The sequence below is a fragment of the Myotis daubentonii genome, chromosome 17 (assembly GCF_963259705.1).
Source record: "Myotis daubentonii chromosome 17, mMyoDau2.1, whole genome shotgun sequence".
Classification (NCBI taxonomy): domain Eukaryota; kingdom Metazoa; phylum Chordata; class Mammalia; order Chiroptera; family Vespertilionidae; genus Myotis; species Myotis daubentonii.
Window position 1 is genome coordinate 34,743,628 of NC_081856.1, and position 18,222 is coordinate 34,761,849.

The window sequence follows — 18,222 nt, forward strand, 5'->3', positions numbered from 1 at the left end:
TATTGTTTTACAAATTGCAGATTCTTTAGCTATGAAATTAAAATGTTTAAAATAAACATTTTATATTGTGTGTGGAGCAATTTCATCATATTTAATACTATTCTAAAGATGTAAAATACTAAAGACTAACTGGAACATAATTTTTCAGTTGTATCTAAACTGTTTTATTTTCTTTCCAAAGGACCAAATATTCAAAGTCCCCTGCTTATTTCCCTCAGTGGCGATTATTCATCTGCTTTTAATATAACAAGCAATGGTCATGAGGTATTTCTTCAATGGTCAGCAGATCATGGCAATAACAAAAAAGGCTTCCGGATCAGATATATAGGTATGTGATGCATACACATATAACTCCAGTACAGCTCTCACCTCCATCCTCAGTATGGTTGTGATTTAAGAGCACAGACACCAACACTGATGAATTAGACATGAACTTAAATCACAGCTTCATCATTGATGATTCTTGATCAATTTCTATATCACCCCCTCTCTCAGTTTCCTCATTACTACTTGGTTATATGATTTTTGAAAAGATTAAAGCACTCAGAATATTTATGTCTTATATAAGTTAATTATAAATGAAACTCTGACATTTTAATGCTTTTTCCCAATAGATTTCTTTCTTTTGAACACTCACACAATAGTATTGTTCAATTGTGTATATCTAATCTATTTAAGAACATCTTTAAATGACAAGTTTAAACAAAAGGTAAAAATCTTTGTTTTCATTATTATTTATTGATTTTTGATACTTTGTTAATGTATTAAATATTACACTTGATCTTAGCCAAAAGACCGAGAAGCGTTAATGTATTAAATATTGAAAGAGAATGATGAACATATTTTTTAAAACTTTTTAAAAATATATTTTCTAGTCATTACTACTTTTCATTCAGTGATATTTAGAAAGGTATGAGCTGAAAATACTATCAACATGAAATAGTCTTTTCTAAATGCCTTTCTGTTGATAAGGTCTACTGATACTGAATCAATAATTTTCTTATCGAGAAAGTTTATAAATAGTTCTCCACTATGTGAAGGTTGTATTCCTTTTTTTTGCCATCCTATTCATGTCAGATGCCATGAGTATATGCTCCATAAACTAATATTCAGAATTAGTCATCTCTCTCTGTACATCTCTCTCTGTAGGTTTCCCCAAGTCATGGGTCATTATTAGTTAGTTCAACTTTCATAAATATTTTATAAACAATTGTGACACAACAGTTCTAGTCATAGAGTTAAATAAGTTTTTAATTTCAGTTCTAAAAATATACTCTCAAATTTTACTCATTAAGATACATTTGCATAAGTACATAATGTATAATAAAACAATTTTTTCTATCCACTTTGATTTTAAAACCACCTGATGATAGTTTAATTTTAATTTATTAACAGTTTGTCTTTTGCATATTAGAAGTATCTTATCACTAACATCATATTACTAATATGTATAGGTTTTATCCCACGATAGACTTTTAAAAATGTTTTTAGGCTTGCAAAGGAGAAATGTTATAAAAATATATTATTCATTCATAATATAAGCATTAGTCCTTAAGATTTTTCATATTTGAATCTATGTTTAGATCATATGAACAATATAAATTTTTGTATTAATGTGTGCCCAAACATGGCATTTAAAATTCAGCACATTAATTTATATTTTTAAAGACCAGAATAACTTAAAGAGAAACCATTCAAATCAAACAATTATAAGCATTATATTATGTTCTATAATTTAAAACAAATTTGGATTTAAATATAGTGAGAGCACCACTTTTAACCCCCAAAATAGTTTGACATGTTGAATAACTATGTATTTTTCCTTTAAAAGTAAAAGGTTATGACATAAATATTCTAAGTCAAATCTACTTCCTACCATTTATCCATAAAGTCTAATTTTTCTCAGATGAATACATTGAAGTTTCAAAGGGTAAATGGATTCTGCCAGGCTGGATATTCTCAAAGTACATATATGTGAAAAAGCCATTTGACATTATCTCGTGACATTTCAGACTTCTGGAGATGAAAAAAGTTTATTTTATTGGCTTTTAAAAAAATCTCCATATATAAGCACTTTTGACATCGTGGAAACTCTTTAATAAACTGGGAGAAAGGATTATGGAATCTAGGGGATCTTTTTTAGACATCAAATGCATGATCTAACATGATATAGGTGTCTGGAGATAACTTCAAAGTGACATGTAAACAACATGATCTAAAATATGCCTACCAAGGCTGTGACATTTAGGCTCTTCAAATGACAGGAAATATAGCTTCCAAATTCACTGAAATATTTATAGGGCTTTTGAACCTCTAGGTTGTTAAAAAAATATGACATTTTAATTTAGAAGGCATCTTTGGTGACAAGAAAAATTAAAAAAAGAGTCCAGAGATAGTTATGTCTCATAAAAGTTATGTCAGTAGATTGTCAAGAGGATAGGAAATAACCTGGCTGGTATGACTCAGTGATTCAGGGTTGACCCATGAACCAGGAGGTCACTGGTTCAATTCCCAGTCAGGGCACATGCCTGGATTGCAGGCTTGATCCCCGTAAGAGTCATGCAGGAAGCAGCCAATCAGTGATTCTCTCTCATTGATGTTTCTATCTCTTTAACCCTCTCCCTTCATCTCTCTCTAAAATCAATAAAAGCATTTTAAAAAAAGAGGATAGGAAATAATATAACCATATGAAACAAAATTCACATGATGGCCTATTTTTAAGTCTGGTGTTCACGTATAGATTTGTATAACTCTGGGCTGTAAAGAAGTGCTGGTTAATTAATTATACAGTGATACTTTTTTCTTTGGAAAAGCTTTCTACTGTAGTACACCAGAATCCCCACCTCATGGGTACATCATCAGTCAGACAGGTGGGCAACTCAACAGTGTGGTCCGCTGGGCCTGTGACCGAGGATTCCGACTCGTTGGGAAAGGCAGCGCCGTGTGCAGGAAGTCTTCCTATGGGTATCACGCTTGGGATGCGCCTGTCCCTGCTTGTCAAGGTGAAGTATTTCATTCAAGCCGAGATAAACACATTAATAAAAGATTAACCCTTCTTACTTTTTAATTTGGAACACTATAATTTCCAAATATATAGATATTCAGAAGCATTTTATTGGTGCTTCTCACGAAAATAAGGCTTAAAACCATAGAATGATAAATTTGAGAATGTGACATGTTGCTTTAAATTCATTTGTTGTAGTGTGGTTTATGCCTTTATTCACTGCTATACATACTTTGCTCATACATCTACCACTTCCATTACTTTGTTGTCAGAAAACGATTGACCCTGAGCTGGAAACTGTTACTGTGGAGTCTGCAGAAAGAATAGAGAGGATAAGAGAGGCCAAGGTCACTGACGACTTTCACTCTGAGTATGCAAAAGTGTCCTCTCAGAGCAACACATTTAAAAGGGGAAGATATAGCTAACCACCCCATTGTTTCTTCTTCACTCTTTAGCTAACTCAGCAGAGATCTCTCTTTTATTTTCATTTCAATTTTGTTAAAGAGTGAGGCCTGGTTTGAACATTGCATACTGCTATAGCAAACAGGAGGACAAGCTACTTAATAAACAAATGGCACATTTTTAGAGCTTTGTAGTGGGTCTTGTTTTAAAAAGTTGTTGAGTCTCTTATAGCTAGGTATAGTCATAAAGATAAAATCAGCATCAAGAAGATCTTACATCATTGGAATTTGAATATTTTTAATTATTTGACATATCACATTATTTTGTCAATATGAAATTTAATTTTACATTTGATTTAGTCTACACAGAAGGTGGAGGTGTTTATCACAACTATGAACCCTCACATTAACTAAGTGTTAATAAATAATGGTTCTGATTTATAATCTACATAACGGAGGTGATTTTTATAAAATAAATAAAAATTAAAATAGATTAATTAAAATTTAAAATTAAACAACACCAAGTTAAAATGAGCAGAGAATACATATTACCTGACATCCAAAATGGCTTTACAAACTTAGTAAACTGTGATTTCTAATTCATGAAAAGGTAAATCTCATAGGCATGTCTAAATAAATGAGAAATGGAAGAATTATTATTTCTTTGTTTTATTGATGCAGGAAACATTAACCATTTATTAGAATTCTGGGAATTGTCATATCTTACTGGACTGCAAACACTGAAGGTGCTGACTTCATGTAGAATATATATTAATAAATGTGAAAATCTCTGCTTTCCATTGACCAATGACTAGCAGGAACATTTACCAATTCTTAGTATTAAATAATTTCTAGGAACTGGTTTGGTGAAAAATCTTTGATCTCATAATTTTAGAATCATAGGAATTTAAAATATCCTATATAATAAAAGGCTACTATGCAAACTGACGAAAGGGCAAAACGACCGGTCGCTATGACATGCACTGACCACCAGGGGGCAGATGCTCAATGCAGGAGCTGCCCCCTGGTGGTCAGTGCGCTCCCACAGGGCGAGTGCCACTCAACCTGAAGCCCTCAGTGGGGCTCACTGCTGGCGAGCACAGAGGCGATGGCGGAGGCCTCTCCTGCCTCTGGCAACACAAAGGATGTCTGACTGATGGCTTAGGCCGTCCTCCAAGGGCTCCCAGACTGTGAGAGGGCACAGGCTGGGTTGAGGGACCCCCTCCCTGACCCTGAATGCACAAATCTCATGCACCAGGCCTCTAGTATATAATAATCTCTAAATCATACAGAATTTGAATAAACATCAAAATAAATTTGAATAAACATCTAATAAATTATTTATGTTTCTATGATTTTTGTATCTATGTATTTATTCTAGCAATTTCCTGTGGGATTCCTAAAGCTCCAACAAATGGAGGAATACTCACAACAGACTACTTGGTAGGAACCCGAGTTACCTATTTTTGTCATGATGGATATAGATTGTCATCTAAGGAACTTACCACTGCTGTATGTCAATCAGACGGAACTTGGAGCAATCATAATAAGACCCCTCGCTGTGTTGGTATGTGTGGCACTGAAATTTCATCAGTTGTGTTTCTATTGGCATCTGACACGATTTGAAATTATATGTATTGTTTAAATTTTAGAACTAATCCATGAAATCTTGAAGTATGATATCTAAGTATGTACAGGAAAAAAATGTTTTAGGCTTCCAGTAATAAAATTATATTTCAATACTTTCAGCCCTGACTTTTAGAAGGATAAATAAATCTTCTGATACGATCCATAATTTTTGCCTTTTGTTAGTATTCTTTAGGTTACTTATATTTAGAATATTTTCCATTGCTGCCATTACTACATTAGAAGGTAAATGAATATTATATAATGGTAATATAATATACTTATTGTAAAATATTTGGTAGCAAAAGGATTACAGAATGTTTGGGTTAAATAAGCTCTTTATTTTGTCTCTATATTTTGATTTTTTTTTTCATTTAGTACTAAAATTAGCTGTGATTTCATTTAAGATGAGGGTGTTTAATTATTTTCAATCTTATTATGTCTAACAGTGCTTCTACTTACTAGTATGTTGAGCAACTTTTGAATTAGCCAAAGTTTATTTCACAAATCTTGCATAAAAAAACATACTCGTAAATTTTTTTTCTCAAAATATAGTCCCTTCAAAACTTCTGAAGAAATAAGAGAAAAGGTTGTTCCATATCTTGTCTACCCTGACTAATGCTGCAATGAACATGAGAGTGCAGATATCTCTTCAAGATCTTGATTCATTTCCTTTGGATATATACCCAGAAGGGAGATTGCTGAATCATATGGAGTTTTACTTTTAATTTTTTTAGGAACCACTTTACTAGCTGTATGTATGTAGTCCATAATGACTGTACCAGGTTAAATTCTCACCAACTTGTATAAGGATTCCTTTATTCCACATTCTGTCAATTATACTACTATAAAGCTGTACAAAGACTTTGAAGTGTGAAATAACAGTACATATTCAACCTCAATCTCTACCACAGAACTGTGGAGTGGAAAAGATTACATGAAAAATAAATAGAAAGCAAATGCTAAAGGACATTGTATGGCACAATAGTGAATGAATTAAGGCAGTGGTGATGTAAATGATGGAATAGACATGAGGTATGGTTAAGAGGTAGAATAAACATGACTGACTTATTCACATTTATGTTCTTGGTTTTTTACATAGTTGTCACATGTCCAAGCATCAATTCCTTTACCTTGGAACATGGAAGATGGCGAATTGTGAATGGCTCCCACTATGAATACAAAACCAAGGTAGTTTTCAGCTGTGACCCTGGTTATCACGGACTAGGTCCTGCTTCTATTGAATGCCTTCCTAATGGTACCTGGAGTTGGAGAAATGAAAGACCATATTGCCAAAGTAAGTATGCACTCTGCTCAACTTATTTCATATGCTATCTTTGGTGATTGATAGTTTCTTGATCACTTCTTTTTCCAAACACACTAGAGCAATGACATAATATAATTTTAAGAGGTCATTTATTCTCATTGCATTTAAAATTTTTCCAATTTTTTATTAGTAAGTGCTTATGAAAAAAGCATTGGCTTTGTATTCAGAAATCTGTGCATGAATTCTTGCTCTATCACTTACTACAACAACTAGAAAATACTTATTGCATACAAACAATTTGCCAGGCACTACTTTTAGCCCCTTACATGTATTATTTTATTCCTTAGTTCCCATACTATAAATTAGTTGGTATTATATCCATTTTTTCAAAAAGGAACCTATGCCCCAGATTTTATCATTTTGCACTACTCACAGAACCTATAAATGGTGGGGAAATGGGACTCAACCCAAGCAGTCTGACTGTAACCCCATCTTCTATTCACTATCTATACTAATAAAAGGGTAATATGCTAATTAGACTGGACATATTCCAGACATCCTTCCAGCCAAAGCCATGGTGGTGGGGATTGAGGCAGAGGCAGTTAGGGGTGATCAGGCAAGCAGGGGAGAGTAGTTAGGGGTGATCAGGCCGGCAGGGGAGGGCAGACAGGGGTGGTCAGGCAGGCAGGCAGGTGAGTGGTTAGGAGCCAGCAGTTCCGAATTGTGAGAGGGATCCTGGATAGGAGAGGGTGCAGGCACCAAGGGGGAGGGGTGTCCTTCAGCCAAGCATGCACCCTCTCCAATCTGGGACCCCTTGGGGGATGTCCGACTGCCAGTGTAGGCCATCCCTCTCACAATCCGGGACTGCTGGCTCCCAACCGCTAACCTGCCTGCCAGCCTGATCAACCCCTAGTCACTCCCCTGCTGGCCTGGTCATCCTTAACTGTCCTCTTCTGAAGGCTGGTCCTTCCCAACTGCCCTCCCCTGCAGGCCTGGTCACCCCCAACTGCCCTCCCCTGCAGGCCTGGTCACCCCCAACTGCCCTCCCCTGCTGGCCTGTTTGCCCCCAATTTCCCTCCCTTGCCAGCCATCTTGTGACCACATGGGCACAGCCATCTTGTGTGAGGGCATGACAGTCAATTTGCATATTACATCTTTATTATATAGGATGAGAATGCATATCTCATACTTATTATAAAAATTTAATGGTATGATATCTTAAAAAATATCAGCTAGAACTTGATTCACAGCAAGAGCTCAATAAAGTTTTATTGAATCAAATTAAACATACTCTCTTTCTATGCATTTTATAAATGTCTTATTTAAAGCAAATAACTATACATAGACTATTGAGATGAACTATCTCAAACTCCCTTTGAAGTAGTTTCCTTCAGTGCATTTATTGTTTACTTAGTGCCAGGAAATATGCTAGGCTGAAAATTAATCCTTTCATTTTGTGTCAAACACAACTCTATGCCACCTATGGAATAGACACATATTTTATAAATAAACTGATAAAGGAATCAGAAGTCTAATGATGAGTAAGAAGTTTCACATAGCAGACAACTATCTATGTGTAATAAGTACATACTTACATAGTTTTCTTCTACTTATATTCTATTTTAAAATTTATTTTTAATCTCTATGTAAACATAGGATTTTGGGGTTGTACTTTTATAAGATAGTCATATTGATAGATTAAAATCCACAAGATAGATATCTAAATTTTAATTGATATTCTAAAAAGATGGCATCTGTATTTGTAAATTCTTACCCTATTCCTTAGGGCAGTGATGGCAAACCTTTTGAGCTTGGCATGTCAGCATTTTGAAAAACCCTAACTTAACTCTAGTGCCGTGTCACATATAGAAATTGTTTGATATTTGCAACCATAGTAAAACACAGACTTATATTTTTGATATTTATTTTATATATTTAAATGCCATTTAACAAAGAAAAATCAACCAAAAAAATGAGTTCGCGTGTCACCTCTGACATGCGTGTCTTAGGTTCGCCATCACTGCCTTAGCGTTTTCTCCCAAGATCTTTCCCTGCCTCCACCCTCATTTTTAAAAACAGAATTTCATTAAAAGGGACATAACATAGAGATATTTCAAAGAGTAGGAAAAATGTTCTTCAGCAGGAATATTAATCTGTCAATAGATGTTTGGGTCCTTTGTGCTCAGTCCTCCATTATGTAGAAGGGTTTAATTGATCAATGTGATCAGACTCCTGCCCACAGCTACGAATGGGGAGCCACAAGGACTCTAACAAGTGCAACTCATTGAGAAAATAGAAAAAAATAGTAAATGTTCTGGTCCATTATTTACTCATTATTTAAATTAAAACAATATACATTAATATTATTAATGTTAATAAATAATATAGCTACCTCAAATGGTTATTTGGGGATTAGTTCAAAACTATCAATACATTTTAAGTTTTATATGCAAATATTTAAAGTTTGCAAATTTTCTATTTATTTATCTCATGGCTATCTAAAGCCTGGAGCTGAAAGCCAGAGCTGGAGGCAGAATAAAATATATGGGCTGATGGTGAAGTGTTGGATTTGGAGTTAGACTGCTGGACTTACATTTTGATTTAGCTATTTACAGGCTGTGTGACCTTATTACTTAATTTCTGTGTGTTCATATCATATCCTAATGTATACAATTCAGACCATGACTGAATCTACCTCCGAGTTCTGAGAATTACATAAATGAAAAGATTCGTAATATTTTCTGGTACAAAATAAGGACTCAATAAACATAATCCATTATTCTTTTCTAGAAAGAGACTTCATTTGTAATCTTTAAATATGACAGTCATAAGAGCTGGGTTCTAAATGACCTAGCAAGTGAGTTAATCTCTCTTTTTCAATTTTTAAAACCTACAAACACAATGTGAAATATAATTATATCTAATGGTTCTTGTGAGAACCAAATGCTTCACATACAAAGCATTCTTTATAAACTACAGGGCCCTCAACAAAAGTAATTATAATTACCGTGTTAGCATTGTTTAAATGAGGAAACTTTGGCTCAGGTAAGTCAAAGGGATTGCCCAATGTCACTGGATAAGTCAGAGAAAGACCTGATGATTTTTCCACCCCTCCAAAACCAGGTTGGCTAAGTAAAAGGTGCAAATAAAACAGCTTCATCACATGTCCCTGTAACTTAGAAGATTTTTATGGGAAGTTAAAGGGGATCAACTTTTAACGATGACATCTATTTTCTTTACATTTTCACATTCATTCAAACATGGATTACAGATGTCAGATTCATTGTAAATATGTGAAATCATAGGAAATTCAAAATGCTATAAGCATGGTTTAGTTACAAGTGTTTATTAACTATGTATTTAAGAGTTTTCAATTTTTATTGTTTTGTAGTTATTTCCTGTGGAGAACTACCTACTCCTCCAAATGGAAATAAGATTGGAACTCAAACCTCATATGGCTCCACAGCCATCTTTACCTGTGATGCGGGATTCATTCTTGTGGGCTCTGCTGTACGGGAATGCCTCTCGTCGGGTCTTTGGAGTGGGTCTGAGACCAGATGCCTAGGTACAACATTTTAAACAAACTTTTTTTTTTCCTCCCCTCGGGAAAAGGGGAAACTTTCATTCACTCAGTAAGGAGTCTAAAAAACTAGAAAATGTTAACTTTAAAAATGTCCCATGGTAGAAAAGCTATTAAACAGATAACTCGGGAAGTTAATCAACTAGTATGGCAAATGAGACTCATGTCATTAAGGAGGGACACATTGTATTCCAGGCATGGTGGAAATAAAAAGGAGAAAACTAATTTCTGAAAGTCATATGTCTGCCTACTCAGCTGCAGTAATCGTTGTAGCAATTAATTCATTCTAAACCATAGTTTCACCTATTTGCTTAAGATAATGACTAAAGAAGAAAAATAATTTCCACATTTAAATATCTTTCTCCCTTTTAATTTTACAATTTCAACATGTGTAATATTACTTTCTACTAAAACTTTAAAATATCTATTTTTTCAAACCTGATTTTAGGACAAATAGGATTTTCCCCCCATTAGGTTCTTTGAATTGAATATATCACCAAAAGGTGGGGGGTTGGATTCCCAGTCAGGGCACCTATCTAGGTTGTGGGTTAGATCCCCCATTTGGCCGTGTGCGGGAGGCAAGAAGGCAACTGGTCTACATCAGTGTTTCTCTCTCTGTCTCTCCCCTTCCCTTGCACTTTCTCTAAGAATCAATGGAAAAATATCCTCCATGAGGATTAACAAAATAAATGAATAGCTAACTAAATAAATAAATGCACACCGTTTTGCTAATAAGCTTGAAAATATTCATGGTAATATGATGACAACTTGAAATTGCAAATATTTGGTTAGAAGTTTTGTAAAATTCTTCCCCCCGGACATAGTTGTTAAAACACAGCAACAACAGTTCCTTTATAAGAGTACATACATTTAATGTGCAATATGAATACTGTATTAAAAAGTAAGTACATTATATCTTTATGTATTAATATAGGGTTAATCAAATAAAAATGTTTCCTAACAATTCCTAAACTGATTTTGGATATGCTGATTTCAAGTACGGATTATTTAGTTTACTTATACCTTTTAAAAATCTATATGAAAACTAAATTTAAAATATTATATTTATGCCTCTATGCCCATATGAGCTATTATTGTATATTACTTATTGACTATTGCCTATAGAGCAGGGGTGGGGAACCTTTTTTCTGCTGAGAGACATTTGGATTTTTATAACATCTTTTGTGGGCCTACAAAATTATCAACTTAAAAATTAGCCCACTATATTTGGTCAAACATTTAATTAACTCACCACTGATGCATTGGCAGGGCCAGACCAAATGATTTTGTGGGCCTCATATGGCCGGAAACACCCCCCTGCCACCCCCTCCCCCCCCCCCCCAACTATAGAGAGTGGTTTTACTCATCTATTTAGAATCCTGATTCTATTCTGTGAAGAGACAGGAAATAAAAGCAATATTTATGAGAAAACATTGTCTCTCAGTCTGTGAAGACAACATCATCATCCATTGCAGAGGACATAGTGTTGACATCAGATATACATTTAAAAGGATGTTGGTAGGAGGAAAGCACAGTTGCCAAACAAGCAAATCCTAGCTTCTTATGCTTACAGTGACCTTACAGATTCATGTGGTCCAGTCATTCTCCTCATGTTTGAAAACAACTTGTCCTTAAAGCCCCAGACACTTTTGGCTGGGAATGCCACTAGAATATGCTTATAATTATTTATCTAAATAGAATGCATTTATTTCCAGCCCCCCAACATTTTATTATGCATTTTTCAATTGAAAGACGTAACTTTGAGCACTCATATGTCCACCTCTAGTCTAGATTCTACAAGTAGCATTTTGTTGTATTTGCTCATTACCTATCCATTATCCTTTCAAGCCTCTATCAATCCATCAATTCATTTTATTTTTTGATGCATTTTGAAGTAAGTTGCAGAAATTGGTACACTTCATTGCAAAACATTTCAGCATGCATATCATTAGCCAGAGTACAATATTTCCTTAACATTTTCTTCTCTTTTTTACTGAGATAAATTGTATGTACAATGACATGCATATTTAATAAATACACTTTAGATGAGTTTTGACAAGTATGTGCTCCTGTGTAATCAAATCACAGTGTAGTTATAAAGCATTACCCTTACCTCAGAAAGGTTCCCATGGCCCTTCACAGCCAGTCAGCAGCTCTTCTCCCCAACCCTGAGACAATAACTATTTTGATTTTTTTCATGTATGTTAGTTCTCCCTGTTCTAGAAATTCATTTGAATGGATTCCCAAAATATATACCCTTTTGTGTAAGGCTTCTTTCTTTCTCTTTCATCTATGCTGATATGTGTATCAGTAATTTTTCTCTTATCACTTAGTAGAATCCCATTGTATGAATCTGCCATACTTAGCCATTCCTCTGTTGATGGACACCTGGGCTCTGGTCAGTTTGGGACTATTATTAATAAAGTGCCTATAAATACTCATGTAAAACTGATTAAAGCTGCTATGAATATTTGTATAAAACTCTTATTGTGGGTATATGCATTTATTTTTTTGGATATTCAGGTGTAAAATTCCTGGTACAGTTCTGGTGGTCTCACAATTTCTCCATCATGTGGTACAGTCAGTTATTTTTAATTTTATTCATTCTGTTGGGTGCACAAAGCTATTTTATATTTTAATTTGCATTATATTGATAACTACTGATGTAGTACAGTTTCTTGGGCTTATTGGCCATTTGTAAATTTTCTTTTGTGAGGTGGTAAAGTATCTTTTATTATGGACTGTAAGAGTTCTCTGTATATTCTGGTTGCAAGGTCTTCATCATTATGTGTTTTCTAAATATTTCCTCCCAGTCTGTGACTTGTGTATTCATTTCATAATGGTATCTTTTGATGTGTGGAAGTTTTAAATTTAGATAAAGTTTATCTTATCTTTTTGGTTATTGCTTTATATATCTTGTTTAGAAAACCTTTGTTCAACCATGAGTCACTACAGTTTTCTTTCATGTTTTCCTCTAGAAATTTTAGTTTTGGTCTTACTTTTATACCTATGACCTATTTTTAAGATGTTGATGTTGAGGTGTTTGTTTGTTTATATATATATGTGTGTGTGTGTGTGTGTGTGTGTGTGTGTGTGTGTGTGTGTGTGTGTGTTTTCCTCCCCAGAAGAATATTTGGCATTATTTATAAAATATATATTTTTTGAAATTTTGTATGTCAGTTCTACAAATTTGTTCTTAATTTTTAAGGCAACTTTGGATACTGTAGGTATGAAACTCCACAGTTTTATAAAGCTTTAGAAATTAATTTATTGATTTTTATTTTTAAAAATGCCTGGTAGGTTTTGATCAGGATTGCACTAAATCTATAGATCATTTGTGGAGAATTAGCATCCAACAATAATTGAAGTTTCCAATTATGAACATAGTATGTTTAGTATATTTATTTCTTTATTAAATTTTTTAACTTTTTTGCAATAGCAGTATTTTGTATTTTTAGCATAGAGTTAATGAATGTCTGTTGCTAAATTTATTCCTCATAATGTTCAGTGTGTTTATAGTATTATAAGTGAAATTGTTCATTTTTAAAATATATATATATTATTGATTTTTTATAGAGAGGAAGGGAGAGGGATAGAGAGTTAGAAACATCGATGAGAGAGAAACATTGATCAGCTGCCTCCTGCACATCTCCTACTGGGGATGTGCCCGCAACCAAGGTACATGCCCTTGACCGGAATCGAACCAGGGACCCTTGAGTCCGCAGGCCGACACTCTATCTACTGAGCCAAACCAGTTAGGGTGAGAAATTGTTCATTTTTAATTACACTTCCAATTGTTTGCTGCTAGTATATAAAAACATAATTATTTAAAATACTTATCTAGTATCCTGCAACCTTGCTAAACTTTCTTATTAGTTTTAGGATTTTCTTAAAATAGGATTTTCTACATATATATTATCTAAGCATAGAATAGTTTTCCTTTTGTTCTCCAAATTTATGTTCTTGTTTCTTTTTGTATATTAATGTGTTGCAATGGATAAGGCCAATCAAACAATGTCAAATAGAACTGTTATTAGTGGGGACACCTCCATGTGCCCACCTCTCACTGGTGGAAGTGGGCTTCTTGGATTATTGTCAGTAAAAATTTCCTGAGGCCCCTATGGGAGGATGAGGTGTCATAGAAAGTTTTATTTCTGTGGAATTAAACCCATGGGTTTCCAAGGCCCATCTCCCTTGTCCCACCATGGCTTTGAACTTCAGCAGGGCCAAGATCAAAGCCACTGCCTGTAGCCTCCATTCCATATTGAAGCACATTTCAATCCAGCATCTGGCTCGGTTAGCTTGTGTTCCCTGCTGCAGTTCATTGTGTGTGGGGTCTGCATGGCCCTGGGCCATCCACATCTAGGGCCACATGACTATGGCTGGATCAAGGGCTAGTTCAAGGAAGCAGGAGGAAAGCAAGAGAAATGTCTTCTTTTACCAGTTCTGTTACTAGCTAGCTAGTATTAATTATTAATAATAGGAAAGGAGCAAAGGGGAGGCCAGACATTGTAAGTATGGTCACTTGGGTAGCTTCACCAGGAAGCTGCAATTTCACACTCCCCAGGTAACCACCAATCCATTCCCTGCCAATCATGGGGGAAGAGGAAGATGGGCACAAGCATAGTGAAGTTGAAATGACTAGGGAAGATGTTTATCTGTCAGTCTAACCTGGGCTTTTGGCCAGATTGGTGGAGCCAAAGGAAGCTCCTGAAAAGTTGGGAGTACATAATCCCCAAAGGAATTCTCCTTTAATATGGTATGTTACAGTGGTTGATTTTGCATCTTAAACCAGCTATTCATTTTTGGATAAATGCCAGATATTCTGTATAATTATTTATGTTTCTAGACTGATGGTCATAAAAGACATTGCTCTTTTCATGTTTTTTTCCCCAGGATTACTATTGCAACTAGGATTACCTCATAAAACAAGTTAGGAAGTGATTCTTTCTTTTCTATTTGATCGAATTTACAAGTGAAAATGTCAGAGCCAGAGTGTGTGTGTTTTTGTGTGTGGAAAGGGTTTTAAGAATATAAATATTTTTAATAGATAAAGAACTAGTAAAATTTTTTATTTTCTTTTTGTGTTCACTTTGGTATGATATCATTTTCAAAGAATTTGTCTTCTTCTGAACTGTTAAATGCACTGGCATCAAGCTCTTCTTTATATTTTCTTATAATTTTATTTTTGGTAAGCTTATAGTGATATCACTTCCTTCATTCCTGTTTTTGGTAATTTTGTTATCTCTAATTTTGTGTTGATGAGATTAAGTTTTAGTTTACATGACATTCTCTATAGTTTTTCTGTCTTTTTTTATTTCTTTAACTGTCTTTAATGTAATCTTCCATCTACCTACTTTAGTTTTACTTTCTTCTCTTTTTTATTTTGCTCTTCTTTTTCTCTTATTATGGTAGAATCTTAGATCATTGATTATATATCTTAACTTTCTAATAAAAGCACTTCATCATATAAATTTCCCCACTGAGCACTGCTTTATCTATATTTCTCAAATTTCGATGTTACATTTTAATTTTTAGATTGAATTCTAATTTCTTATAGACCCAAATGTTACTAGAAGTGTTTTTTAAATTCCCTAGTACATGACATTTTATTGAGTATCTTATGTCATATCATCATATTTGCATTTTATATATATATATATATATATATATATATATATATATATGTCATGCTTCTAAGTAAACTTTAAAAGTTTAGTAATGTTACATATGTATATACATACACAAATAAAATATAGATCACAGTATTAAAAATATCACTTTCTGACCATTTCAGCGGGTCACTGTGGAATTCCAGAACTCATTGTGAATGGTCAAGTCATTGGAGAAAATTATGGATACAGAGACACAGTTGTTTATCAATGTAATCCTGGTTTTCGATTGATTGGTTCTTCAGTGAGAATATGTCAGCAGGATCACAATTGGTCTGGTCAACTCCCATCCTGTGTGCGTAAGTAAGCATGGCAGAAGTAATTAGAGACCTCTGTTCTCATGCAATAACCAGTAAATTTTTTTCTTAGTTAAGTTGTATAAGTACACACACACACACACACACATTTGTGTAGTATATGTAAATTCTATTATGTTTCCTTACACCACTGAATCCCCAACAGTACATAATACTTTCACATAATATTCTGTCCTTTTGTGGACCTGAAAGTCATTATCAATGGGTTTCTTATTTTTTTCTCCTAATTATTTCCTTTCCCAATTACTGACATTTGTATTAAAACTGATGTTAAAAAATGAGAACAAACACTGCAAATATGTTGTAATTGTAACATGATAGGATCATGCAATTGAGATTTTGGCAGCTTCAGATAAATAATGCATGTGACTTTTAGTGTGTATTCACAGAAAAAAATATTCTATAACTAATCACATCCATATATTTAAATTTCATCATTGACAATTTTTATCCAATCAACAGAAAATCTAGTTTCATGAAAAAATACTTTTGTGTGTTGAGATTTAGTAAGATAATACAGCATATATTTAAAAATTAAAACTACTTTTCTAAGGTGTACACACTCCCCGCCTCATACACACAATTACTGAATGTCTGATGATGACTCAGAGACAGCAAAATTATGTGTGTGCCTTTCCTAGATTTTTTCCATTTATATTCAAGCGTAGCCAACTAATACCACTATTTTTCGTTTTGAATAATTAAGCTATAAATGAAAATTGGCCCTTGGGGAAAACAGATTTCTTTATCATTAATTTTAACAAGAATGAGATGCAGTTAAATTTCCAAATGAGTAGGTTGACATTAACAATACAGCTGAAGAATAACTGCTCTTGGGTCATTTCAAAGATACTAAAAGTGACTCTGATTTTTCATTGTGCCCAATTATGAAGGATTATTACTTGAGTTGCTCTGATTATAGAGTGAGATGATACTGTGCAATAGTTCATAGAAATACGGAGTGTTTGGGAAAAGCCAGCCCTGCATAAAATCAGGAATGGAACGGTAACACTAAAAGGATTTAAATAATTCATTAATTGATACCATTATTTACAAACAAAATGGTGCTACATTGTCCAATATCAATTGTGAAGAGAATAAACCAGTAAGAATTCTAATACAGCATCATTTTTATGGTTCACATTTTATAATCACATTCAATTATTCTTCAAACACACCTTTGCTTATCCATCTATTGTTTGTAAAAATTGATGGTATAAATATTAAAATAAATAATTTCAAAGTTAAATACAAAAACTGCCTTCAGCTATCTTCCAATTCTTAACTGGAAAGGAAAAGTGGTTCAGTTTCATTCCCTTCTGCTACTGATGACATCAGTCATGCCCAGATTTTTAAATTTCAGTCTTCTCTCCCCTCCTCCTGCCCACCCCAAAATAAAGAGAATAAAAAGGTACCATGAAACTCTAAACATTGTGCACCACAATGGCAAATGATTGTCTACTTATTAATGTAATATTCCTTTTAGAGTAGATTGTTTTACCATTCTAAATTGTTTCTTTAAATTAGTAAAAATACTTTAGATATGTTTTCACATAAAAGTCTCTTCTTTCTACAGTGTTTGAAATGGTTAAGGGTAGTTGTTCTGATTACTGATAACCAAATATTGTTTTGTGATTCCCCTGCCCCAACTTATTGCTCTTAGCTGTCAGCTGTGGTCACCCTGGTAGTCCGATTTATGGAAGAACAAGTGGAAATGGATTTAACTTTAATGATGTGGTAACATTCTCTTGCAATATTGGGTATCTCATGCAAGGGCCAACAAAGGCACAGTGTCAGGCCAACAGACAGTGGAGCCATCCCCCACCAGTGTGCAAAGGTAAGAGTCTAACTCTGGTCCAGCTTAGGGCATGGTAATAATGTGTCTGTGTAAGTGTAGATAATAACATTTGAAACAGCTGGGGCAGAACAGTGGACCATTTTCAGCTACTCAAACAAAAAGATTTAATGTTAATATCATCTCATTATCAATGCTTTCCGTCTTCCTTACTTTTTAACTTATTTCTTTTTTAAGTTAAAACTGGCAGGTTTAATTTCAGCTGCTTAACTTTAATATCTTTTATCTATTTTGTGACTACATACAAAAAGTCTGTAAGATTCTTTTACCTCCAATTTACTCCATAATTAATGGAACTTACATATGGCCTTTTGTTTTCATATTTTGGAAAAATATGTTTGAGGCCTGAATTACCATGATAGCTGAACTGGGAGGGGTTTATTTATTGTTCTCTTCATAGAAACTGATTAAAGATAATTTTTTTGGTGTTTTTTCATTTTGTAAAGAAGTATGATATACTTCATATCTTATCTAATAAAAGACCAAAAGGGTAATTGACC

At 34.0% G+C, this 18,222-nt stretch overlaps 1 protein-coding gene across 2 annotated transcripts in view; it reads left to right on the plus strand.

Moving 5' to 3' along the window:
- Nucleotides 1-18,222, plus strand: part of CSMD3 (CUB and Sushi multiple domains 3) — an 886,927-nt gene that overhangs the window by 806,066 nt on the left and 62,639 nt on the right. The window contains exons 49-55 of one of the 2 annotated variants that reach the window (XM_059671887.1): nt 182-328; nt 2,814-3,002; nt 4,787-4,972; nt 6,134-6,328; nt 9,690-9,863; nt 15,676-15,849; nt 17,531-17,704. In XM_059671887.1, coding sequence (XP_059527870.1) covers nt 182-328; nt 2,814-3,002; nt 4,787-4,972; nt 6,134-6,328; nt 9,690-9,863; nt 15,676-15,849; nt 17,531-17,704 — 1,239 coding nt within the window. The remainder of the gene's footprint in view (nt 1-181; nt 329-2,813; nt 3,003-4,786; nt 4,973-6,133; nt 6,329-9,689; nt 9,864-15,675; nt 15,850-17,530; nt 17,705-18,222) is intronic. The other variant, XM_059671888.1, reaches the window with a different exon arrangement.